The sequence below is a fragment of the Leptopilina heterotoma genome, unplaced genomic scaffold, assembly GCF_015476425.1.
Source record: "Leptopilina heterotoma isolate Lh14 unplaced genomic scaffold, ASM1547642v1 Lhet_88, whole genome shotgun sequence".
NCBI classification, from domain to species: domain Eukaryota; kingdom Metazoa; phylum Arthropoda; class Insecta; order Hymenoptera; family Figitidae; genus Leptopilina; species Leptopilina heterotoma.
Window position 1 is genome coordinate 1,182,596 of NW_025111191.1, and position 27,519 is coordinate 1,210,114.

General features: G+C 19.4%; 5 protein-coding genes across 6 annotated transcripts; 2 read left to right on the forward strand and 3 right to left on the reverse strand.

The window, feature by feature from the left end:
* Window positions 1–753: 753 nt before the first annotated feature.
* Window positions 754–2,745, reverse strand: LOC122511591. Its single transcript, XM_043626947.1, has 5 exons — window positions 2,711–2,745; window positions 2,149–2,235; window positions 1,959–2,054; window positions 1,659–1,757; window positions 754–887 (listed from the first exon to the last, which is right to left on the reverse strand). Exons 2-5 carry the CDS (start codon window positions 2,233–2,235, stop codon window positions 825–827), a joined length of 345 nt encoding a protein of 114 aa, XP_043482882.1. The 5' UTR covers window positions 2,711–2,745; the 3' UTR covers window positions 754–824.
* A 323-nt stretch (window positions 2,746–3,068) lies between these two features.
* Window positions 3,069–5,041, reverse strand: LOC122511593 (protein jagged-2-like). Its single transcript, XM_043626948.1, has 5 exons — window positions 4,956–5,041; window positions 4,171–4,318; window positions 3,926–4,015; window positions 3,610–3,696; window positions 3,069–3,296 (listed from the first exon to the last, which is right to left on the reverse strand). The coding sequence occupies exons 2-5, from the start codon at window positions 4,285–4,287 to the stop codon at window positions 3,228–3,230; spliced, it is 363 nt and encodes a 120-aa protein (XP_043482883.1). The 5' UTR covers window positions 4,288–4,318; window positions 4,956–5,041; the 3' UTR covers window positions 3,069–3,227.
* A 3,099-nt stretch (window positions 5,042–8,140) lies between these two features.
* LOC122511594 lies at window positions 8,141–9,735 on the forward strand. Its single transcript, XM_043626949.1, has 3 exons — window positions 8,141–8,253; window positions 8,695–8,782; window positions 9,524–9,735. Exons 1-3 carry the CDS (start codon window positions 8,183–8,185, stop codon window positions 9,626–9,628), a joined length of 264 nt encoding a protein of 87 aa, XP_043482884.1. The 5' UTR covers window positions 8,141–8,182; the 3' UTR covers window positions 9,629–9,735.
* A 7,270-nt stretch (window positions 9,736–17,005) lies between these two features.
* LOC122511595 lies at window positions 17,006–18,097 on the reverse strand. 2 transcript variants are annotated; one of them, XM_043626950.1, is made up of 3 exons: window positions 18,056–18,097; window positions 17,222–17,336; window positions 17,006–17,123 (listed from the first exon to the last, which is right to left on the reverse strand). In XM_043626950.1, the coding sequence occupies exons 2-3, from the start codon at window positions 17,318–17,320 to the stop codon at window positions 17,016–17,018; spliced, it is 207 nt and encodes a 68-aa protein (XP_043482885.1). In that variant the 5' UTR covers window positions 17,321–17,336; window positions 18,056–18,097; the 3' UTR covers window positions 17,006–17,015. The 2 variants fall into 2 exon arrangements, with proteins under 2 accessions (XP_043482885.1, XP_043482886.1); XM_043626951.1 differs by lacking the exon at window positions 18,056–18,097 and adding an exon at window positions 17,540–17,682.
* Window positions 18,098–18,815: 718 nt separating this feature from the next.
* On the forward strand, window positions 18,816–22,743 carry LOC122511597 (omega-conotoxin-like protein 1). The gene is made up of 3 exons (XM_043626952.1): window positions 18,816–18,972; window positions 20,635–20,793; window positions 22,013–22,743. The coding sequence occupies exons 2-3, from the start codon at window positions 20,674–20,676 to the stop codon at window positions 22,154–22,156; spliced, it is 264 nt and encodes an 87-aa protein (XP_043482887.1). The 5' UTR covers window positions 18,816–18,972; window positions 20,635–20,673; the 3' UTR covers window positions 22,157–22,743.
* Window positions 22,744–27,519: the final 4,776 nt, after the last annotated feature.

Consider the following 27,519-nt stretch of genomic DNA (forward strand, 5'->3'; position numbering starts at 1 on the left):
AATTTTAAAAAAATTGTATAAAAAAAAATTTTGTAGATATTTTTGAAAATCCTTGTGTCAGATTTCAGGTATTAATGACTGCAATAAACCTGCAGAATTTCAGGACAATCCATCAAAATTTGTCTGAGATAATTTGTACACAATTTTTGTGACATACACACACACATACACACATACACACACACATACACACATACATACACACACATACATCTGGACATTTGCTCATAATTGAATATACATATGTTCTAGATGAAAATGAGTCCATATAACCTTCTTTTGAAAAATTGAAAATCGTCACCAATGCAAAGCTTCCTCATGAGGAAGCAAAATTAAGTCAATAAATTGTTCTTATCGTTATTATTGCTTGAGTCTAAAAAAATGGACTAAATGGACTATTATTTTTGTTTAGAATTGCTTTTTGTTTTGTTTAACAAATTAAAGTTCGTGGAATTGAAGTGAAAAATAATTTTTTGATTTAATTTTTAATTTATTTAATTAATTTGATGTTTACAAAAGAAATAATAGTGTTTATTGAAAAATACATAAAAAATTAAAATATTTTACGTATTACTTAAATTATGAATGTTGTTATTTAAATTAAAATTAATTTAAATAAAGAAAAAGACAATTAAATAAATAAAAAAATAAATAAATAAAAGACAATTTTTATTTTAAATGCAAAAAAATAGGAAGAAACGGAAACTTCTAAAAATAGTTACAAAAGGCTTTGTATATTTTCGACATATGTTAATTTATTTGAATAATTTCTAATTGTAATTTTTGAATTTACAATTTTTTTTTAATATGATTTATCGACTAGATTATTGTCCACATCGGCCTCTATTGCATCTCAAACCAGAACAGCATTGATTAAAGGCATCACACTTAAAATAAATAAACAATATTTTTATTAACATTAATTTCTATTAATTTAATTATATTAATTATATAATTTTTTACCAAGTGATAAATTCTTTTAAATATCTAATATTTTATTATTATTATTATTTTATTTATTATTATTTTTTTTATTACCGAATATTATTTAAAAAGCAAGTTGTTCATTTCATGATCATTAAGCTTCCTCAATATAATATATACCAATTGTTTAATTTTTTATTTTAGAATAATTATTTTAAAGTGTTAAGATAAAATGTCAAAAAATACAAAATTTAAATTTTTTGTGAAAAATTAAAATATTTATTAATTCTATAAATTTTGATAAAATATATACTTTATATACATGAATCGATTCGTTTTTATGTCAGGAATGCAATTTTGACAAGAATTAATAAAAATTTTAATATAGAAAAAAGTTATTTCAAAAAATCCAAAAATTAATTTTTTTTCAAAAATTAAAAAATTGTGGAAAAATTTTTTTTTTTTAGATATTTTTGAAAATCACTATAAGGCTTCCTTTATGAGGAAGCAAAATGTATTCCTGAGTAAATTTTTTCTTCTGAATATTTACTTTATTTACTAAATATTATTTTTCTGAATAAATCTTGTTAAAAATATTTATTTTATTTTCAAAATAAACAGATTTTGTAGATAAATAAATAAATATTATATTTATGAATAAATTTTTTTCTAAATAAATCTAAATAGATAGAAATTTTTTTTTTTTATTCAAGATTAATTTTTTTTATACTTACATATTGTCCCCATTGTTGACAAATATCCTGAGCCCTGACACATGTTTGTCGTTGTGGATGACAGCGAAGACCAGCACAGCAATTTATATCGGTAATACACTGAGAAATGAGAAAAAAATATTTTTTATTTTTATAAAATCAATTTTTAACATATTTTTCAATAAATAGAGTCAATTGTATTAAATAAAATATAATTAAAATTACAATGAATAAAATTTAATAATTTAAAAAAAATATTAGAGATTTTATGAAAAGTTTTTTAATAGTAAAATGTTTTTTTGAAAAATTATATTCACTTACATGATTTCCCAATCTTCGACATCTAAGTCGACCCAAGCATTGGCGATCTTGGATGTCGCATTCAAGATTAGGGCAACATTCTCGAGTCGTCACGCACTTGGAAAAAAAAATTTTGAATGTTTAATTAAATATTAACTAATATTATGAAGAAAATAATAAATAGTTTATCAAAAATATTGTTTTTCCTCACTGAAGAGAATGCAGGTTTGCAGGGTTGACCATTGACAGTTATCACCAAAAGTCCAACGATTAAGAGAAAATTAATAAAATACCTCATCTAAATAATAAATTAATTAAAATAAATATTTACTAAATAAATCGAATTAATTAAACTAAAGTAGTTAAACATAAAATTACCTAATGTTATTAAAATGAATTATAATTTATAATTTCTTTTTTTTTCATTTGCAAAATAGTAGCAAAATAATAATTACAAAATAATAATTTGAAAATTTATTAATATAATTAATTGTAAATAATTTACAAATTGAAACTTTTAAATGAAAAATCTAATTTCTTCAGTTAATTTTTACTAAAGAAATTAGATTTTTCATTTGAAATTTTAATACTGTAATTTAATTCAATAATTTTTCATTCTAATAATATATTTTTTTAATTTTACTAAATTTTAATAATATAAATAAAATAATAATGTACAAATGTAAAATTTTCTAAAGTAGTTTTATTAAATAATTTAAATTGAAATAATTTTTTCAAAACAGTGTAAAAAATGATTAATTAGAAATTTTTACCTTTTTGCGAAATTAAGTAGAAATGAAAATTCTTCAGCGAAAGAAGAAAATAAAATTGTTCATGAAGAATAATTCTCCAAATTTATATCAACTCGAAATAATTTTCTTTAAGGAAAACTTTCATAATTAAACAATAATATTTTTTTAAAATGTTTATTTATTCATTGCATTCGCAAAAGTTTTGCGACTTGAAAAAAAGTGAAAGCAATTCAACAAAAATAAATTTTTCTTAGCTTGATTCATAAGAAAATATGTTTAGAATTTTGATTTTTTGTTTATTTTTTATAAGAGAAAAAAATGAAAATTTCTAGTATATAATTTAGAAATTAAAGTGTGAGGAATTTAAATGAAAAATAGGTTTTTTGATTTTAGTTTTTATTTATTTAATAAATTTGGTATTTACAAAGGAAATAATAGTGATAATTAAGAAAAATTAAAACATATCATTTAAGTAGAATTGGTATTATTCGCTGTCCAGATATTCGTTCAGTGTTTGATTGTCCATTTTTTTTTAAATTTACATTCTCTCGGAGCAACGTTTGTTTCTGCACACCAAACCTTGACAACAGTTCAAGTTGTTTTCGCACTAAAAAAATGAAAGTGAAATATTTAATTTTATTAAAAAGAATATTTTTCTTTCTAGAAATATTAAAAAAAAATCTTTTTTCGATTTCGAGAAATGTTACTTAATTTTTTTATTTTATTAAAAAAGAAATACTATACTGTACTATTTTATTTTATTCCAAAGAGAAGTTATTTTTTTTTTTTTATTTTAATGCAAAGAAATGTTATTTAATTTTTCTCGTTTTGTCGAAAGAAAATGTTAAAAAAAATTGATTATCATTTTTTTGTTCTTGTAAATATTAACGTACTGTCAAAAAAGAAAATTAAATTTTTACCTTGGCTCCTCCTCTACCGCAATCTTGACGAGCGCACTTCTTGTTGCGGCATTTCATTCCTTCGCAGCAGTTCCTGTCACGTTCGCACTATAAAATTAAAGAAACAATTTTTTCATTATTTTTTTTTCCAAAAATAATTTCTTTATTTCATTAGAAAAATTTTTCTCTATATTTTTTCTGTATATTCGACTTTTGAATATTAACGAATAAATAAATTGAACAATAAAAAATAAAGAAAATAATTATAATAATAAGAAAATTAGAAAAAATACAATAAAGTAATATTAATTAAATAAAAAAAAAAAAAATTACTAACTCGGTCTCCTTCACGGCGGCATCGTCTTTCGCATCTTTGAGTTTTGTCATTACACCGGTTGCCCTTACAACAGTCTAAGTCCTTTGTGCACTGAAAATTTAATATAACAATAAATAATTAATATTATTTTAATTAAAAAATATATTTAAATTATGTATTTAAATAAATATAATAATTGCAATTAGAAATAATAATTGATAATAATTAATAAAATAATAATTAGAAAATGAATTTTTTAAACTTACAGGTGCACCATTCTCTCCGCATTCTGTGCCAACATCTTCAACTGATGGCTCTTCGTTGGCAAAAGTGGCAACGACGCAGAGACCGACGAACAAAAGGAAAACAACGGAGTATTTCATCTTGATTTTTCAAATGAATTTGAATAAAAACCTATTGAAAATAATTAGAATTAATTCATTTTTACTGTCAAAACAATTTTTTTTTCTTTTTGCAAAAAAACAAAGAAAAAATAGTCACAAGCAGATTTAAAAAAAAATTAAAAAATAGAAATAGTTACAAGCAAATTGTAAAGTTCCATTAAAGAGGTAGAATGAAAAATATTGTTAATAAAAAGTAATTTTTCTTATAAAACATTGTTATTATTTAAAAGTCTATCAATATTTGTTAATAACAAATTTATTTTTTAGGAAAAAAAATTTAACACAAAGTTAATATTAATTTAATATAAAAGAAAATATTTCTTTTTTAAAGTTTAATTTGTTGACAAATTTTGAAAAGTTTCGTTAATTTTTTTTTCACTGCCTTTTGAATTAGTTGGTAAATTTTGACAAATTATTTCTATTAATTAGTCAGTGATTTTTAATTTAATTTTTCGAATTAAATTTATTTAGTAATTTAATTATTACTAAATATTAATTATTCAATTAGTATTAAAAAATTAATTAATAACAAGAATTTATTAATTAATAACAAAAATTTATTAATTAATATCGAAAATTTATTAATTAATTAATACTGAAAATTTATTGAATATTAATTTACTTCTTATTGAATGTTAATTTCTTACTTTGAATTGTTTTTAGAAGCACTTAATGTTTCAAGTGAAAGGACTGTGATGATTTGGATGGAGAATTCGACGCTTTTATATTAAATTTGATCCGCTTCAGTAATTAATTTTGGATGCATAAAGATTAAATTTTTATCAGTAATCTTATCAAGTAGGACATCCTCCTCTTAAGCTTTTGGGAATAATTTGTTTAAATTAATTTAAAAATAAACTCACATCCTTCTTATTATATATATATCTCATTGTTTTTTAATGTTTGCGCGAGACAAATATTATTTTCAATTTTTAATTTTTCTGACTTTGCATTTAAATGGAAATAAATTGAAATTGAAGTAAATATTATTTACCATTTATTTATTATTTAGTAAACAATTATTCTTAAAACAAAAACTTTTATTTCTAAATTTATTTTCCAAAAAAAATTTTATTATTATAATTAAGGCATCATGTTTCTAGACAATTTGAGAAATATAAATGATTTTTTGTTTATTAAAAAATTTATTTCATTTAAATAGTAGAATATTTGGCTATTTATATGCATCAATTAATTGTTATTTTAATGAATTAAATAGTATTGAGTTCAAATAATTTTTATTTAAAATAATCAATTAAATAATACTCGAAATAATATTTAATTCAAACATAGAAATTTTTGGTTTCGAATTATGAAGTTGAATTAAAAAAAAAAAGTTTCTTAAGTAAATAAATATTTATTTTATAAATATCCATTTAATAATTATTTATTTTTTAAACAATCAGTTTATAAATATTTATTTTATAAATAGTAGTCAAATAGTAAATAATTTGGTTAAAATAAATTTTTTCCCTCAGTTTATGATCTTCTTCATATCGTTAATTAATTAACTAATTAATAATTAATTAAGCAGCAATTAATTAATATTTTTTAAATAAATATTTTTCAAAGTTGGTAAATTTTTTTATCTAGTTTGAATTTATTATTATTAACAATAATTAATGACTATTTACCAGTTCATAATTTCATTAATATTTTAATTAGTTAATAGTTTTATTAATTAGCAATTTTATTATTTAATTATTTAATAGTTTGAAGTAGTGACAAAATTTTTCAGTGCCAGAGGCAAATATTTGCTTATCTATGATAAAATATTTTTACTTTCTTTTATATTTAGTATATATTTTAATTATACATTTTCTTTCATTGATAAGAATTATTATTGAAATTAATTTATCAAAAATCGCCTGACTCGGTTTATTTCTGATCCTCAAGATCTTATTTTAATGTTATCAGTTCACAGATGATATATGATTTACATTAAGTTTTATATGCACAGTTGCAATATTGTTCGAATATTATTATTCTTCAAATATTAAATATTTATCGATTCCAAAAAAAAATACTTTGACACATTTTTAAGAAGAATAAAATGAATTCAAAAATGAATTAATTAGATAAAGATAAAAAAATTAGAATTTATTTTTAGCAGAAAAAAAACAAATAAACAAAGAAAGCTGATTGTAATAGTGGAAAAAATACAATTCCAAATTTTGAATTATTAATTTTCCAACATTCTTTTTTGAATAGAAAAAATATTTTTTAATCTCTTCTTTATTTTTCTTTTATAGAAAAAATATTTTTCTTGTATAGAAAAAATTCTTCTTCGCAAAATAAAAAAAAGTAGAAAAAAATGAAAAAAATATTTCTTCGCAGAAATATTTTGAAATCGTAACGTTTACGTTTGTTGCTCATAGTGCAGAAAATATAAAATAACGTGTTTGTCACCTTCAAGATAAAGCTCAATCTCAACTTGAAAAATTATCCAGATAAAGATAAATTTACTTTAGGAAGAATCCCGAGATTTATTTTTCGAAAAATTAAAAGTTTCCTATACTTTCATGAATTTTATTGTTTTACATTAATTTAATTTAATGTTAATTTCAATTAATTAGTAAAATTTAAATTTTTTCGTCTTTTCTTAGTAAACAAAAATTATTATTATTAAAATATTTTGAAAAGAAAAACGATCTATAATAAATTTATAAAACTAAAAGTTTTTGGTAGTAACTGCTACTACTATTTTATTTTTACTAATGAAATGTTACTTAAATTGCGGTTTTTTTTACTATTTTTTAGTAATGGTATTTTTTATTTATTCTAGTAACAGATTTTTTTTTACTAATTTTTAGAAATAGTATTTTTTATTTATTTTAGTAACAGTAGTTTTTACTAATTTTTAGAAATAGTATTTTTTATTTATTTTAGTAACAGTTTTTTTTACTAATTTTTAGTAAAAATTGTGGTTTTTTTACTAATTAGAATATTTAAATTTTTATTGAATATTTTTTTTAATTTTTATTTATTTTGGAAACAGTATTTTTTATTTATTTTAGTAACAGTTTTTTTTACTAATTTTAAGTAAAAATTGTGGGTTTTTTACTAAATAAAATATTTTAATTTTGAATTTTTATTGAATATTTTTTTGGGGTTTTTATTTATTTTGGAAATAGTATTTTTCTTCTTTATTTTATTAATAGTATTTTCTCTACTAATTTTCAGTAGAAGTAAAAATAATTCCTTAGGATTTTCATAAAAAAAAATTATAACTAATAAATAAAATAGTAACATTTTACATAAAAATTAGTAATTATTCCTACTAATACGAATATTAACAGCTCCATTTTCACTAATTTAGATTTAAAGAGAGAATTAGTTGCGTAACATTATTTGCTGAGAAGTATAGAATAGTTATAACAAAAGTGGAAATTCCACTCAATATTCTAAGAATTAAATATTTCGTATGCTATTCGCGTATTATATTTATTATTAATAACAAAAAAAAATAATATCAAGAACCAAAAAAGTAATATTAATAACAAAAAAAATAATATTAATAATAAAAAAAATAATAATAACAACAAAAATAATAATAAGAACAACAAAAAATTGTAATAAAAATAGTACTAATAATAATGATAATAATTTTTAAACTAAAGAATTTTTCTTTTCTGGGTTAAAAAAAAAATTCCCACTTCCACTTTTCCAGGAAAGTTCGTACTGAAACAAAAGAAATTCATCTCAATGGAATTGTTTACCTCTGCGTGTGGTGAATTCAATAAAAAAATAAATAAAAATAAAAATTTCTAGATAAAGATCTATTGCAAACAAATGGAAAAGATTATGTCGATTAGGTGACCAAGGTAAAAGGTGTTGACAACTATTAGTGGACAAATTAAGTATATAAGGGTCGATGTTAGTTTATTGCAGAATCACAGTTACTGCAACAACGAAAAGTTCCTTTCAAAAACATTCATTCTCAAAGTATTTAATTTCTGTTATTAACCTTTTTTCTATTATTTCTTATTTTTATTAATTTTTTATTACTTTTTTTATTATTAATAAAAAATTTTTTAATTTGCATTTGTTTAATTAATAAATTGTTTGATTTTATATTTTATCACTCGGTAGCATTAAATGATAAAATTAACTACCATATTAAATAATAATATATTAAATAATAATATATTAAAGAAATTAAAGTATAACTAAAATAAAGTTTTTTTTTGTCTATTAATTTTGTTTATATTTTGTTTACATTTTATTTAAATTTTAAATATTTTATTCATATTATATTTTGTTTATAATAAATGACATATAAGTCTATATAAGTGTCGATGTTTAAATATTTCATTTTTTTTTTAAATTTCAATTTGAAATTGTAGATAAAATTTTAAAATAATAATTTTATTTTTTTTCGAAAAGGTTCAAAATGACTAAATTACTGTTGGTTCTTTGCATTGCTTTCTTGGTCGTGAGCGTAGCTATTGCTTGCAATCCACCGGGTTTTCCAGTAAGTCACACATAATATTATTGTTTATGCAAAAATTTTCATGGAAATTATATTTATTTAACATTTCTCCAAACGTCGAATAGAGAAATAATGATTCATTATAATTTTTAATTTTATAATTTATTTATATATTTATTATCATTATAATTATTTAAAATTATAATTTTTAATTTATTTTGTTAAGAGTCAATTCACGAATTTTTATTTTTCTACACTAATAATAAAGAAAAATAATTATTCTCAATTATTTTACCTGAAAGAACTAAAAATTTTCCTAATATAATAAAATTTATATTTGTTCCAGATAAAATATTTTTTGCCTCTCGATTATTTGAATTAAATAAATTATTTTTTCAGTGAATAATTTTCTTTATATTTGAATTCTGAAATCCTTCGAATTAATAGAATTTAATTTATTTGAATTTACATAACTTGATTTATTTTAATTTACTTAATTTACTTTAATTGAATTTACATAATTTAATTTATTTTAATTTACAGAATTTAATTTATTTCAATTTACTTAATTTAATTTATTGATAACTGACAATAGTGATAGTAACAATATTTATCTTTTGGGTTAATTCCTATTTTTGTTTTTTTTATATTTAAATTAAAATTGATTATCGAGGGAAGATAAATTATTATATTTATATCTCGATTAATATAAGATATATTTAATGTCAAGTGCATTCTCTTTGAATAAATACATTCGTAATAGAAAATTTTTTCTTTCAACAGTGCATGTCTGACGACGATTGCTGTCCAATGTATCATTGTAACATTTGGGCTCGCCGTTGCACCAAAGTTAAACCAGTTCCTCCACCAGTTGAAGCAGCCCCTTAATTTGATGCCGAAACAATTGAACTGACTTTAAAAAAAATATCTCATTATGCTACTACCGATTGTGATTGTAATTTAAATTAATTCAATAAATTCTTGTTTACTTCAAATTATAATTGTAATTTTATTAATCCTTTGTTTTTAATTCTTTATTTTATTCTATTATTTTTATTATTATTCTTTTATTTCTTACTTATTTGTATTTTACTTTTTTCTTATTATATTTATTTTTTCTTATATAATATAATTATTTTTTTTAAATTTTAATTATTATTTTTTAAAATTATTTTTATTTCATTATTTTATTTTTATTATATTAATTATATTATTCTGAATTCTATTCTATTCTAAAAAAAATAAATAAATTCTATTCTATATTATTCTGAAGGCTCTATTATTTTATTTTGTTTTAATATTTTCCTCTTATTTTTCTTTATAATTTTATTTTTATTTTATTATATTATTCCAAAGGCTCTATTATTTTATTTTTCTTGTTTTATTTCATCCTTTTATTATTAATTGTCCAAAAAATATGTTCTTTAGAAATTTTTACCCCAAAATTTTTCCATTAGTAATTGACATTAATTAATTTATTAACAATTCATTTTTTTTGTGAAATTTATCATAGTCACACTTATTGTAATAGAATTGTAATATTGTAATAGAATTAAAATAAAATGGAATTTCATGTTTACCTTTTTTTTTGAATAATTTATTCTTTGATGTAATCATCACGTGATGCATCTGGTATTTTTTTAAATTACAAAATTTCTTCTTTTTTTGCATCTAATATGAAAAATTCAATGGAAAAAGTTTTCTTCCTTTCTGACTGTCGTAAGTTGTAAAGGAAAAACAAAAGGTGATGAAACGGAAATTAAAAGAAAAATATGCGTAATACATGTAAATTTAATTGATGTCATTAAATTTTCCGTAATAAATTATCAAACGGGAATTTTTTCGATCCAGTTAAAATCGATTATTTAATTTAACTATTGAATGTTTAATATTTCAATTATTAAAGTAAATTATTAATATTTAATACAATTATTTTTATACAATTATAATATAATTATTTATTTCTTTTTATTTTTCTTCTTGATTTTCTTTTTGTTTTATTTTCATTTTACTTTTCTGGAAAATAATTTATCTCATTGTTATAATTAATATCAATTATTGTAGATTAAATTTTTCTCTATTAAAAAACTAAACGAGTCCAAGAGCAAAAAAAAAAAAAATAGAACGAAAAATTTATGAAATTATTTCTCAAGAAAAAAATTACAATTGAATAAGTTTTGTTTTCTTTTCCTCTCCTTTTGAAATATGAATCTTTATTTTTGGAGGTGTGAATAAATAAATTATTATAATATGTAAAAGAAATTCTTTATTTATTACAACAACTGAAAATAAATAATATATACAGCGAAATAAAAGAAATGACGCGCTAGATTGACTTTGAATGAACCCGTCCCCTACTTTCTGCAAAGAAGTGCTTTGCAAAAGAAGAAGGTGCCAGCATAAATAAGTTCTGACTTTTAACACCAGTTAGTATAAATGCACCGGTAAATTCGCATTAAATCTCAGTTACTATTTAAACAATACTTGAAAAACTTCAAGGTTTGTACAATTTTTTTTTTTGAATCGAGAAAAAATTATTTTTTTCAATTAAAATAATTTTTTTAAAATTTATTTCTTTGTATTTATTTCAATTTGGCCCTTTTTGCAAAATAAGCAATAAATGTTTATTTATAAGAAAAATGATTTTTTTTACACTGACATTGAGTATAAAAAAAAAAAAATTCTAGAAAGCAATGCAACAAATAATTCTCATATTAAATTTTTTTCCAATCGGTTCGTTTATTATTAAATAGAAAAATTAATTATTTCATTTGTTTTTATCTTGTTATCACTTTGTTCATTTTTTTAATTACAATAATTACGTGAGAACACTTTTTGCTGTCTTTACCGAATAAAATTAATTTTTGTTATACAATAAAAATATTTCTGTATAATAAAAATATTTTTGTATAATAAAAATATTTTTTTATAATAAAAATATTTTTTATTACAAAAAGTACTAAATATTTTAGTACACAAATTACTAAATATTTTTGTATAAAAAGTAATCAATATTTTTGTATAAAAAGTAATCAATATTTTTGTATGAAAATTACTAAATATTTTAATACACAAATTACTAAATATTTTTTTGTATGAAAATTACTAAATATTTTTGTACGCAAATTACTAAATATTTTTGTATAAATTTTTGTATGAAAATCACTAAATATTTTTGTATGAAAAGTACTAAATATTTTTTTGTATGAAAATTACTAAATATTTTTGTACGAAAATGTTATTAATTATTAGAGAGAAAGATATTAATAGCAAAAAAACATATATTAATAATTATTATTTATTTTTTCCAAATAGAAACTCGACTCATCAAGTTTTTTCTTTTTGAAAAAAAAAAATGTCGAAAATTTTATTTTTCCTTTGCATTACGTTAATCGTTATGATTGTAACGGGACAGGATAAACCACAACCATTGTGCAGTCCTCTTCATGGATACGTAAGTTTCCCCCTTACAAAATCAATTTACATCTCGAAATAAAGAATTACATTTCCAATCATTAGATAATTTTTTTATAAATAACTATTTTAGTACTATTTTATCACACTATTAATTATCTGTTTCTTTATTTACTTAATTTTCTATTTTGAGTTTACAAAATAAGAAACTTATAAAAGCGAAAAAGAAAATACAATTTTTATAAAAGTATATTTTTTTTTACTAATAATAAATAATTTTTTCAAAACAATTTTTTTTAATAGATTATTTAATAATATTTATTTTTAGTATAAACTTTCGTCCACCTATAAAGGGGATGAAAGTGAGAATTATAATTAATAGTCAGACTTTCCATATATAATAAAAATTAAAAAAATTAAGATTAATAAAACGAAGAATACTTGAAAAATAAAATTAAATAAAAATAATAAATAGAATAATAAATAAATTAATACATAAAGTAATAAATAAAATTAAAAATATAGGTAAATATTAAAAAAAGCGTAAAATTGAATTAAAAAATTGAATACAAATTACAAAAATATTTTTTTAACATATAAAAAAGTAATTTTTAATTTATTTTTTAAACTTGCAGTGCAAGGAATCTTCTGAATGTTGCCGACATTTACAATGCATGTCATATTTGGCAAGGTGCATTAGCAAAGGTGGATTAATTATTCCTGGACAAGACACGAGACCTCTTGAACCATTTCCCAAAAATTAGAAGAAGAAAAAAACTATTATCGACAATCATTAATTATTATATTCATCATGACACAAACTAAATACTTTTAGTTTTCTTAGAAATCTATTTATAACATAAGCTTATGTACTTAATTAAATTTAAGAATTTAATAAAAATAAGTTATTGATTATAATGAAAAAGTTTAATAATTTAAATAATAATTTTAATAATTTCAATAATTAATCTTCAAGAATAATTGTTTCTGTTATTAAAAACGCCTAAATGCCGCATTTACGTTTTATTTTATTATAAATTTACTATAACAAAAGAAATTGCTAGAAAAAACAAGTTTTTTTCAATCTAATTAAAGTTGATTATCTAATTTAACTATACGAATATTTAACATTTTTAATTATTTATTAAATAATTAATAAATCAATTATTTTTATTTATTATTTTATTTTTATTTATGAATTATTATATTCGATATTCTAATTTTCTGATAAATAATTTAACCCGTTATGTATGAAAAAAGTGAACTAGTCCAAGAAAAGAAAAATAGAACGAATAATTTAATGATATTATTTCTTGAGAAAAAAATTAGAATTTAATAAGCTTTGTTGTTTCCTCTTTTTCTTTTTAAATACTATTTTTTTTACTATTTTTTTTTTTTTTTTTTTTTTTTGAGGTTGAATAAATAAATTGTTATAGATAAAATAAATTATTTATTTATTGTATTAGCTGAAAAAAAATAATATGTACAGCGAAATAAAAGAATAACACGCTCAATACCAGTTATAATACAAAACCAGTATAAATACTAAAGTAATTTCGCTTGAAGTCACAGTTCCTATTTAAACAATACTTCAAAACTTCAAGGTGTGTGTACAATTTTACTTGCAAATAATTTTGAAGCGAAAAAAAATTATTCTTTTTACAATTAGTTGCAATTTGTACAATTATAGTACTATTTTCAACATTATATATTTTTTTCGCTTCATTTACTTTTTTTTTATTAATTAAATAATCAAAATATAATTAAATTAAATAAATAAGTTAAGTAATTTTTTTACTTTTTATTTTACTATCACTTTATTATTTTAATTTCGAATAATTACATGAGAAGATTTAAAAAATTCATTTTCGTTATACACTAAATATTTTTGACATTTTTGTATAAAAATTTCATTAGTTATTCAAATCAAAAAAGATTAATAATTATTGTTCTTTATTTTGTTGCATAGAAATTCGACTAAACAAGTTTATTTTTGCTTTGAAGAAAAAATGTCAAAAATGTTACTATTCCTTTGTCTTACATTAATCGTCATGATTGTAACGGGACAGGGAAATCCAAAACCATCGTGTAGTCCCAAAGGCGAATTCGTAAGTTTTTCTCCCACAAAACCAATTTACGTTTCGAAATAAAAATTATATTTCCTATCAAAATTAGATAAAATTTTTATGAAAATCTATTTTGGTACTATTTTATTACTCTTTTTCATTAATTTCTTCATTTATATTTTTCATGCATCTAATGAAATTAAAAATTAATTCAAAAATTCGAAAATAAAAATTTTAAAATTATTCTTTCCCAATTTTAGAAAATTAATTTTTTTAATTGCAGTGCACAAAAAAGTTGGAATGTTGCGCAAATTTACGATGCTTGTCATATGCAGCAAAATGCGTTAGTTAAGGTGGATTAATTATTTCTATGGACTTAATTAGAAATTATTGAAAAATTAGAAGAAGAAAACAACTATTGTCGACAATTGTTAATTATTAATTTATTATTCATCATGATTCTTAAAAATTGTTTCATGTCGTAAGTTTACGTATTTACTTAAATTTAATTACTTAATTAATAAATTAAAAAAAGATATTAGTTAATTGAATTTTTATAATTTTTCAATAATTCGTCTTCAAGAATTTTTTTTCCAATAAAGAGGCCTAAATATTATTACCTAATATTATCATTTTTACTAATTTTTTACTTTAAAAAATGAAATTGAAATCATTTGTTTATTTAATAAAGAAATAATAATTTTTTTAAAAATAAATTTAATATTTCAAAAATTTTTTTCGTATTTTAATTTATTATTTATTTTTATTATTATATTTATTTTTCAATTCTTATTTACTTTTATTCTAATTTATTTGTATTAGTATTTTATTTTTATTTATTTATTTATGTTAAAAGTTTTCATATCCGCATCTATATTCGATTGACGCTGATTATAATTTACTGGGAAAGTTAATTAATGTGAAATTGAATCTTTTCTTCGAATTGTTGTGAACTAACGCGCGAGAAACTATACAATCTCGAAAAAAAAAAAATTTATTTAGCCTTCCTGATTTATCTATATATGTGACTCGAATAATGATTCTCTTACAAATAAAGTATGTCATTTGTGATAAGATATTTTATTGCGAATAAAATTTACACAAGTTTTTAAAAAAAGAACCTGAATAAAATTAATTTACATTTTCGTTAGTTTTTTTGAATGTATGTTTAATAATATTAATAGTTTTTTTGTAGTTTATTATTTTTATCACTATGCGGAAGAGTAAAAAAAAGATTATTTTTTAATTACACGCATCTGTGTTGATTTTTAAAAATCAACATTATAAACATATTTTTTGAGAAACTGAGCATTTTTTTTCTAGTTACGAAATTTTTTTCTATTTACAAATTTTAATTTTATCTGTTTGGAATATTTTTATTTTTTTTGGAAATTTTTTAATTTCGTGAATTTTTTTACTTCTTTGGAAATTTTTTAATTTAATGAATCTTTTTACTTCTTTGGAAATTTTTCAATATGATAAATTTTTTACTTTTTTGGAAATTTTTTAATTTGATGAATTTTTTTACTTCTTTGGGAATTTTTTTACTTGAATGGTTTTTGATCGACGAATTTCTTGTGTAAAGCAGCTCTTGAGTGGACACATAACGAAACGGATGTGAGGCACGTTAAATAACTGCAGCAATCGTCGTCTGTCTGGCACTATTAAAAATTACTTTTTTTTATTATTATGTTAATTTTGTTAAAATTAATTAATTTTATTAATAAATTTTACCAAATTAATTATTTATTATATTATAATTAATTTATCGCAATATACTTCAGGCCTCCACTTGAGAACGCCAAGATCGCCACCAGGTGGCGAAAAATCTGGTTTTATCAACTGCCATCTAACGGCGACCTTGGCGTTCGCAGGTGGAGAGTATAATTCAGGTTTAAACCATAAATTTAAATAAACCATAAATTAAACCATATAATTTACGTTTAATTAAATTAAATTATATCACAATAATTATTATTGTGTTCATTATTATTCTAATTATATTTCAAAGACTTACGGTTTGACCAACAGGAGAACATAATTTGTCAACTTTTTCATTTTCAGCACTCACGAAAATTGTCATCACGGAAACAATGAGAAGGAAAATAATCATAAAATTCTTCATTTTTCTTTAGAGATGTGAAAAATCTAACTATGAGACAAAAAAGAAAAAAGAAACTATTTTGATAATAATGTTTAAATGAAATTAATAATTTAGGGAGAAATTTGAATCATAAATCAAAATCAGACTCAGAATTTAATTAAAAGACTAAAAATGTTATTAAAAGGAAAAAATTTCCCTACCGTTCTATTTTCTCAAATTTTTTCGTGCGTCATCTACTTCTTGGAATAAAAAATTTATTTCTATTGATTTCAAATAATTTCGTTTACTTTTATAGTGAAATCAGCAATCAAAAAACGTTCAATCAAATTTAATCTGTATCTCAATTTGCAAAATTGATTTTAGTTTTTTTTTCTATTAAATTTTATTGCCATCTGATAAATTACACTTGTTTCCTATTATGATAATTTTCGATAATCAATAAAAAGAAATAAATTTGATTATTTAGGAGTAGTGCGAGAATTCGGGTAATAAATAAATAAAATAGTAAAAACAAAGATATAGAAATAATTTTTTATTTTAATTATTTATTAATAATTATATTATTATTATAATTAACAAAAAAAAATTGTACGTATTTTTAATTTCGTATAATTTTTTAGCAATTCGGTCATTTACATTTTAATTTCGAATTCACATGAAAAATTTGAATTAAAATTTTTAATTCTATTTTCTATGAAATGATGAATCTTCTATCTTCGAGAATACTTCTTTTTGACACACACTTTGCAGCGTAAAATAAGCATACTAAACCTTCACAACACTCATCAGTTGTGCGACACTGTAACAATTATTTTAATTCTTTTTATTTTCTTTAATTCACTATTGTCTACTGTATTTTTCATATTAAAAAAATGTAAAAATAAGAAGAAAACTTACGTATCCTCTGGAACATTTAATTTCTTGTTTACTCTCAGCACTCACGAGGTATGAATTGACAATAACAATGAGAACGAAAATTAACAGTAATTTTGTCATTATGTTTGATTTTAATCTGCGAACAAAAAAAAATGTAGATGAAATTTTTTTTTAAGAAATTAAATTTTTTATTTTAATAAGAAATAATTATCGAAGAGCTGAAAATGTAATTCATAAACTAATAATTAATAAATAATAATAATACAAATAAGTAAATAAATTAGTAAATAAATAACTGTCTAAATAAGTAAATAATAAATAAACTAGTGAATAAATTACTAAGAAAATAACTAAGCGTCCGTAGCGTAGTGGTGGAGCGCTGGTCTGGTAGTCCGTAGGTCGTGGGTTCGAATCCTCTCGTGCATTAGATTTTATTTATTTCGTAGTTTTGCGTTTATTACAATTTTTCTGTATTTGATATGAATAAATACTAAAAATAATACTAACTAAATAAGTAAATAAAGAACTAAAAAAAATTGTTAAATAAATATCTGACTAAATAAGTAACAAAATAAATAAATAACTAAATAAATTCTTAAATATCTGACGAAATATGTAACAAAATAAATAAGTAAATAAATTACGAAGTGAATAAGTAAATAAATAAAATAATAAATTGAGTAAATAAATTGTAAAATAAATAAAAAATAATAAAATAAATGATTAAATAAATAATTAAATAAAGAATCAAATTTAGAAGGAAGTAAATAACGGAATTATTAATTCACTAATTAACTAATTACGAAATAAATGAATAAGAAAGTAAATAAATAATAGTAAAAATTTTTTGCTTACGATTCGTCGCCGGAAATTGAAAATTATAAACAATTGTCATTTTAATAGCGCAACTCACTATTTATATGACTACAATCGTTCAATCATTTTTAATCTCTCACAACAAAAATATATCTAATAAAATCAACTTCTGTTTAGATTTCATTTAATTGTTTTTCTTATATTTAATCGATAAAAATCAATGTGTAACCAACGAAAGTTCAATTAACTTAACATCAATAATATTTATACACTAATTATATTAAAAACGATTTTGTTCTACAATCTAAAGCAATTATTATTTAGCAAAAAGAATAATAAAATTAATATATAATTGTTAATTATTAATTAACAATTAAAATTTAAAAAAAATAAAAATTAATTAATAAAAGAAAAATTGAATGAAAATTGTAATTGAATTGAATGATTTTGAATTGAACAAAAATAAAAAAATAATGACTAATTATTAAATTAATATATTAGGTTAATAAATATAACAAAAATAATAATAAAAAATAAAAAATATAAAAAAAATGTTATATTTTTAATAAAAAAATTTTTGTTAATTTTTTTTTTGCTACAATTAATACATATTTCTTTTTTAAAAAACGCTTTTGTTGAAATTTTAAATTCGCAGAAATGAGTCATTATGAAATACGTTTTTGCTTTTAATAGAAGTATATAGTGTTTGAAAAAAAAATTTCAAGTTTAAAGTTGTAAAATGACGAGACAACTGTTAGTTGTTGCGTGTAATTGTGTGGATTATACGTGATTTTATATGGCTCTCTCAGTGTGTTTGCGCGTCATGCATAAATTACATACACTTAAAGACAAAATAGATGTATAAAACGAGAATGTTACTTAATGTAAAATCAGTCGCGTACAATTTATCCGACAACGACGAATAGAATACTATAAGTTAAAGAATCAATTAAATAGTGAGTAAAATTAATTTAATATTTTTTTAAAATTTTCGTTCGTACTATTTTGGGGGGGGGGGTTTAAATTATAAAGTGATGAAAAGTGATTTAATTTTTAATTTTAAATTAAGACTTTGTTTTAAAATACTAAATATTTAGTATTTTTATTGCTAAATATTCAGTACTTTTAGTACTAAATATTCAGTATTTTTAGTACTAAATACTTAGTAATTTTAGTACTAAATGCCTAGTACCTTTAGTACTGAATACTTAGTGCTTTTAGTACTAAAATATTTATTATTTTTAGTGCTAAATATTCAGTACTTTTACTACTAAAATATTTAGTATTTTTAGTGCTAAATATTCAGTACTTTTAGTACTAAACTATTTAATATATTTAGTGCCAACTATTCAGTACAAAAATATTTTCTATTTTCAGTGCTAAATGTACAGTATTTTTAGTACTAAAATATTTTCTATTCTCAGTGCTAAATGTACAGTATTTTTAGTACTAAAATATTTTCTATTTTTAGTGCCAAATATACAATATTTTTAGTACTAAATTATTTAGTATTTTTAGTGCTAAATATAAAATAAGTTTAGTACTAAATTATTTAGTATTCTTAGTGCTAAATATTAATTAATTGTAGTGTTAAAATATTTAATAGTCTTATAACTAAATATCTTAGTAAAAATAGTGGAATAATGTGAAAAGCAGACAAAAAAAAAGATAGTAGGAAGAAAAGAAAATAAATATTAGGAGAAAATTTTTAATAGTGAAAAAATACTAAATAATTCTTTTGAAATTCAAATAAGGCTTGATTTGCCTTGACCTAGCGACTTTTTATAAAGAACATGATTCATTTGAAGGTTAATCCTTCTCTGAAGTGCGTTGTAGTATAAAAAGCAAGGTTTTGTATTTAATACAAAAATGCTCTACAATTACCTTTAATTTTCAAAATTCTATTACAAAAAATATTAATTTTTTAAATTTACTGTTAATTTTCTCTACTTCTGTAAAATATAAAATATTTTTCAAACAATTTTACTCTCCAGAAAAATGCTTTATATATTCTTTTAATTTCTTTCGTATTGACCATAGATAAAATTTTAATTTTTTAAATCTAGTAAACAATTAATCTAACACTTTTAATAATAATGGATCAGTTTTCTTAATTAGTAATTAATTGAATTGATAATAAATTAATTGAATTAATATTAAATTAATTGAATTAATAATAAATTAATTGAATTAATATTTAATTAATTAAAATAATATTTAATTAGTTGAATAATTATTTAATTAATTTAATTAATATTTAATTAATTTAATTAATATTTAATTAATTAATTTGTCTATTAAACAATCAATTGCACTAATAATTGATCAATTTTATTAATTAGTAAATAATTGAATGAATATTTTGTTAATTTAATTATTATTTAATCAATTTCATCAATAAGTAGTCAACTTGTTTATAAATTAATGAAATAAAAAATTATTTGAATTTATTAATAATTAATTTTAATAAATAATTGTATAATATAGTTTTAATTAATTAATTAATTGAATTAATAATTATTTAGTAAAAGTAATAATTAATAATCAACTAGCTAATTTAATTGCACAATTAAATTTAATTTAGTGTTTCATTGATAAATAAATTGTTTGATTTTTAGATAAATTTTTTCTAAGAAAAAAATTACAAACGGAGCAAAATGTCGAAATTCATTCTCTTGACTATTGTTTTTTGCTTGACGGTGACAATTATCTCGAGTCGCAGTACAAATAGACAAGATTCAACTGTCGGTATGAGATGCGGACGTCATGGAGATCCCGTAAGTAATTTGTTTAAAAATAGACAATTTTTTTTTATACTACTATTAAAAAAAATGAAAAATATTTTTAATTATCAAAAATTTAATTTGAAATTCAAATTTTTTTTATATTACTATTTTTTTTTTGCTATTAATCTTGACCTTTAGAAAAATGTCTGACTAAAGTTTTTTTTACTAATAATTTTTTTTCTGAAAAGAAACAGGAATTTCTGCAATAATATTAACTGTATTAATTAAAATTTTAAACTTTTTTTTAAAAGAAACTTTTAAATTGTTTTCTATTTCAATAAATTATGGCCAGGTAAATTTTTTTCAATACCGCTTAATACATTTTTCGGAATAATTGAAAAAAAACTTTATTTATTTTTATTTATTTTTTTTCTGTTAAATTAATTATTATTTTGTTAAATAATTCTCTAAAAAAAATTCGCAATAAATGTTTTTATACATAAACTATGGTGTGAATAATATTTAATTACCGCGTGTAATTTTTCATTAACGCATTATTTCAATAATTTGGTTCAATATTTTGTCCCAAAATTTTTTTTTTGCTTTTAGTTTTTATTTTAATCAAATTGCTCCAAATATATTTAAATTTCATATGTGGGTGGAAAAACGATTTCACCGCAAAATGGTAATTTTGAATTATATCTATATATACAATATACTCTGGATAATGATGAGGCTTTTCAACATATAATTAATCTCGGAAATGAATTAACATCGCGGCAAATACTTGAAACCACACTGTCAACAACTTAATAAATTACAAATAATGATTCATTGACTGAATCGCGTCAAACGACACGTGTTGCATATGTGTCGAAAGGTTATAATTCAGAAGAGAAATTGATATAATTTTAAGATCACGACCTCTGCGCTTTTTTTTATTTTTATTTTTTTAAACTCCAATTATATAATTCAATTTTTTTCACTATTAGATTAATATTTAGTGGATTAAAATTTCGAATTCGTACAGTTATTATTAATGCATGCCAAAAATTATTTTAGTTAATAACAAAAATTAATTATAATTAATAAAATAAAAAAAATTTTAGGTATTATAATTAATATATTAATACATTAATATATTAATTATTGTTAATTTTAAAAAATTGTTTACAATAAATTTAATTAATTATTATTTTTCACAAGAAAAATTTTTGGGTAAAATTTTTATTGTAAATTTTGATAATAAAATGTTAATTATTTTTTTCAGTGTGTATCTTCTGAACAGTGTTGTAGCAATGTGAAAATGACATGTCATCGTTATGCCAATAGATGCCAAGTTGTTATAACAGAGGAAGAATTGAGAGCCGGGAGGGCAAATTTAAAAAAAACTGGACATAAACTTTTCAAATAAATTAAAAAATTTAAATAATTATAAACCGAAAGAAGATAAAATAAAAAAAATAGAATATAAGTGAAAATACACATTAAATTTAAGAAAAAAAAAAGAATTAAAAATAGATTCTAAACTAAATATATTTTTACCATTTTTATATTCCATATTATATTCAATAACAAAATCAGAAAAGTAAACAGAAAATCTCATGAATTTTATCTAGCAAAGAAAATTAAATAAATAAATTTTTAAAATAAATAAATAAATAAATAAATAAAAAATAAAAATGAGCAAAAATATTTTTAAAAAAATTGTCAAAATTTTCAAAAAAAGCAAAATAATCAAAAATAGCAAAAGTAGCAAAAAAATTTTAAGATCATTTTTAAGTCATTTTTCGATTAATTTTTTTGAGCAAATAATATAGTAAGACTTTCCATGTACTAATGTTACTTCAAGTGCCATAATTGAGATTTTCATTTTAATTTTCAAAAATTTTTTACCATCGAGAATTATAGAAATAAATTTTAAGTCCTTTTGTAACACCGACACACTCATTTTTTTCTAAATATTAATTATTCAGTAATTTAGTTATTCTTTTGTAAAATGAAATATTTACTATAATTATTTTGTAAAAATGAATAATTTGAATAAAATTATGTTAAACATAAATTAACAAAATTATTTTTTTTAAATATAAAAATATAAAAATATAAAAACATTAAAATATAAAAATATAAAAATATAAAAATATAAAAATATAAAAATATAAAAATATAAAAATATAAAAATATAAAAATATATAAAAATATAAAATATAAAAATATAAATATAAAAATATAAAAATATAAAAATAAAAAAATAAAAATATAACAATATAACAATAATAATTCAAATATTCAAATGTCTGATTACTTGACTATTATCAATTAAATATTCACTTGAATAAAATAATTTTTTATTTGAATCAATTAAATGGTATTTGCTTCAATGAAATTATTCGTTTAAATAAAATTTATTTGATTTAAATAAAAATCGAGATAAAATTTACTTGATTCAAGTAAATATTTATTTGATAATAGCCAACTAATCGTTTATTTGAATCAAATAATTTTTTTCAGTGTAATAATAAAATAATAAAAAATAAAAAATACTTAAATAAGAAATTAAATAAAAGAATAAAAAAAAATTAAAAAAAAAATTTCCTAAACGAATTTAAAAATTTTTCAAACGTAGAAATATGAGAGGAATGAAAAAAAAGAAGAGTTAGAGGGGAAACTATAAATGCAAAAATTTGTTTCTCAATAATTATCAAAAAGAGGTTCTTTGAGGAAATATAATATTTAATTACAAAACAAGTTATAAAGTTGAAAGGACGAAGAAAAAGTGTCGAGACGCTTAATAATTTAAGCCGTCGTTAATGAGAGCGGAAAAACTACAAGAGAAATCGTGTAATGAACAAAATAGAACTTTTCCAAACTTTGACTCAAAGAGTTGCACCCCCCACCCCTTTTTTTTAAATTCCACAAGACTTTTCCTTAATGATCGTCTCTTTAATCACTTTATATACTGTCCACTCGAAAACAAAGTCTTGAATAAAAAAATTGAAAACAAATTTTTTTTTATTAAAATAATAATATTAATTTCGAAATTTTTATTTATTTAGAATTTATTTATTAACTTAGTATTTAATTTTAATTTATTATTGGGATTTTTTATCGAATAGAAAAGAGAAAAGAAGGCAAATTGATTTCGTTTATTTAATTTCGTTTAAAAAACAAGACTTAAAAAAAATTAAATTAATTTTTAATTAATTTAATTTAATTAAACATTAAAATGAAAAAAAATAAATAAAAAAATTTTTTTTTTCAATTTAAGTGATATAATAATTTTTATTTATTTATTTAGAATTTATTTATTAACTTACTTAATATTTGATTTGAATTTATTATTATTAGGATTTTTTAGCGAATAAGAAAGGAAAAATTCAGAAAATTCATTATTTATTACTTATTAAGGTTGTTTTATTGAAAAGAAAAGAAAAATTCAAGAGAATTTTTTGTATTCATTTACTATTTTTATTAAATTTTTCATTTAAATTTAATTTATTATTTTATTAAGTCTTTTCTATGGAAAAACAAAGAAAAATTTTTTAAAATCGTCAAATTGAGATTATTTATTATTATAACGATTAGTTATCATTTTTAATTCAAAAGAAAACTGGAAAAATGGTTTATTTCCGGTCGAGTGAAATGTGTCTATTGATGGATAAGTGAACCACTCACGCACCTGTTATATATTTTCTAGATATATATTTTTTTTTATATACACGGTGGTATATATGTATATGTATCACGATCGTGCATCGCGAGATTGGCTCTTTTAGTCCACGAGCATGAAATCTTGTTATCGATCTGCTCGCCTTTTTAACTGGTTCATGATAACGTCGAACACACATATGATAACTCTTCTATTTTATCTTCCCATCGAATATATCAATGCCGATCAATATTATATACAATTCAAATCCTACAAGAAATTCTCTTCTCATTATATTTTCTATAATACGAATTAAAAAAAAGGAAAAAAATATTTTTCTACTACATTTTTTTTTTGTAAATTGTGATAGAAATTTTTTTTCGCAAATTCAACAAAATGAATTTCAATTTTTTTTTTACTTTTTTCTATAGAATTTACAAAAAGGAAAAATTATAATTTTTTTCTATTTTATTTCTCTGTAGAATTAACAGGCTTTGTACTCATCTACTAAAACCTACTATTTACTACATTTTTTACACTAAAAAAAAAATTATTCGATTCAAATAACCGATTAATTGACTATTATCAATTAAATATTTATTTGCATCAAATAAATTTTTTTTTCAGTGTAGATTTGTGACACTAAATGCTACTTTTTTCTTTTTTTTTTTTTTGACAATTTCAATTATACTTTAAATTCGATAATTGTTGAAATAAAAAAAATTATTCTAAAAAATTTTAATAAAATTCTTTGAAACTATTAAATTATTTTCAAAAATTTTCCGAAATTCAATTATTTTCAATATTTACTATTTTAATAAAATTTATCAAAATAATTTAATTCTTTACTTAAACAAAATTTGGATAAAATTCGTCAGAAACATTCAATTATTTTTAATACCATTTTAAATACTATCAGTAAATCACTAAAAAAATTCAATTTTTCACAAAATTTTAATAAAATTCTTTGAAATAATTAAAATTATTTACAATTTTCGTACAATTTATAAAATTCAATTATTCTCAAGTTGTAAAGAAAATTTTTTTTGGAAAAATTCAAATATTTTCACAAATAATAAAATTTTAACAAAAATTCAATTATTTTCACAAATAATAAAATTTTAACGAAAATTCAATTATTTAACCAAATTTTAATAAAATTCTTCTTTCAAATTCAATTATTTTTAAAAATTTTAATAAAATACTTATCTGGAATTCAACTATTTTTAAAAATTTCAATAAAATTCGGTCTAAGAATTCAATTATTTTGATAAATAATAAAAATGATCGCAGGATTTCAATTATTTTTAATACAATTTTTAAAAGAATTCCTTTAAATAATGCAATTATTCACGATTTGCATAGAATTTTTATAAAATTCTTTCTCAGAATTATGAATTTTTAGAAATAATTAAATTTTAAAGGGTTTTTAAATTAGAATATTTAAAAATTTTAATTGTTGTAAAACTGTAATAATATTAAAATTTTTATTTTGAAAATTTATTAATTTATTATTTTTCCAAAAAATGATTAGTTTTAAAGAATTTTATTTAAAAATGTCAACAAAGAAATGATTGAATTCAGAAAGGATTACAGAATTGTAATTTTTGGAAATAGTTAAATTTCATTAAAAATATTTTAATTCTCGTGAAAAAAGAAATAAGTATTTAAATAGTTATTTAATAAAAATTATTATTCAAGTTTTGATTGTAATTTAATTTGGAAATTATAGAAAAAAATTTGTCTTTTGAAAAATTGTAATTAAAATTTTTTCAAAATAGGTAAAATAATTTAAAAAGATTATTTTCTAATTATTTGGAAATGTTGCCAATTTTAATTGAAATAAATTAGATGATTTAAAGAATATTTTTTATTTGCATGTTTAAAAATTATTTTAAAATATAATTGTATTTTTGAGGAATTTTATAATAAAATTTCGAAAATAATTGAATTTTGCAAAAATTTATAAATTAGAATTGAAGTTATTAGCAATTTTTCCCTTTTCTGAAAACTAAGCTTGACGCAATAATAAAGTTGCAAATTATTCGTTTAAATACAATTTATTTTTTATTAAAAATTTTTATTTAAAAAATCAAGATAAAAATTATTTAATTCAAATAAATATTTATATGATAATAGATAAATAATCGATTTTTTAGATGAAATAATTTTTTTTTACACAGTGTAATAATAAAATAATAATACTTAAAAAAGTAATTAAATAGAAGAATAAAAAATAGAATAAAAAAATTTCTACTGGAATTTTTAGCTTTAAAAATTTTTTAATCTTTAGCTAAAAATTCGAAAAATTTCTGAAAGAAAAAATATTTCTTTTTCTGAAAACTTAGCTCGACGAGATAATAAAGATGCAAATTATTTGTTTAAATACAATTAATTTTTTATTTTTTTTTTTATTGAAAAAAATTAAAGGGGTTTAAAAATTGAATAAATAAATAAAAAATCGAGATAAAAATGATTTGTTTCAAGTAAATATTTTTTTGAAAATAGACAAGTAATCGGTTATTTGAATCAAATAATTTTTTTTCTTCGTGTAATAATAAAAAAAAATAGAAATATGTACTTAAAAAAGTAATTAAACAAAAGAATAAAAAATAGAATAAAAAAATTTGTACTGGAATCTTAAGGTTTTTTTTAGCTAAAAATTCGAAAAATTTCTAAAGAAAAAAATATTTCTTTTTCTGAAAACTTAGATTGACGAGATAATAAAGATGCAAATTATTCGTTTAAATACAATTTATTTTTTATTTAATTTTTATTTAAAAATATTTTATTTAAAAAATCGAGATAAAAATTATTTGAATCAAGTAAATATTTATTTGATAATATAGACAAGTAATCGGTTATTTGAGTCAAATAAATTTTTTTCTCAGTGTAATAATAAAACACTAAAAATACTTTAAAAAAATTAATAAAATAAAAGAATAAAAAATAGAACGAAAAAAAAATTTCTAAAACTTTCTTTTTGGGATAAAAATTAAAAATTGGAAAAATTTCTGAAGGAAAAAAAAATGTTTCCTTCTCTGAAAAACTAAGCTCGACGCGATAATAAAGATGCAACTTGAAAAAATACGCGAGACACAAAAAGCGGAGTAAACTCTTGTTTT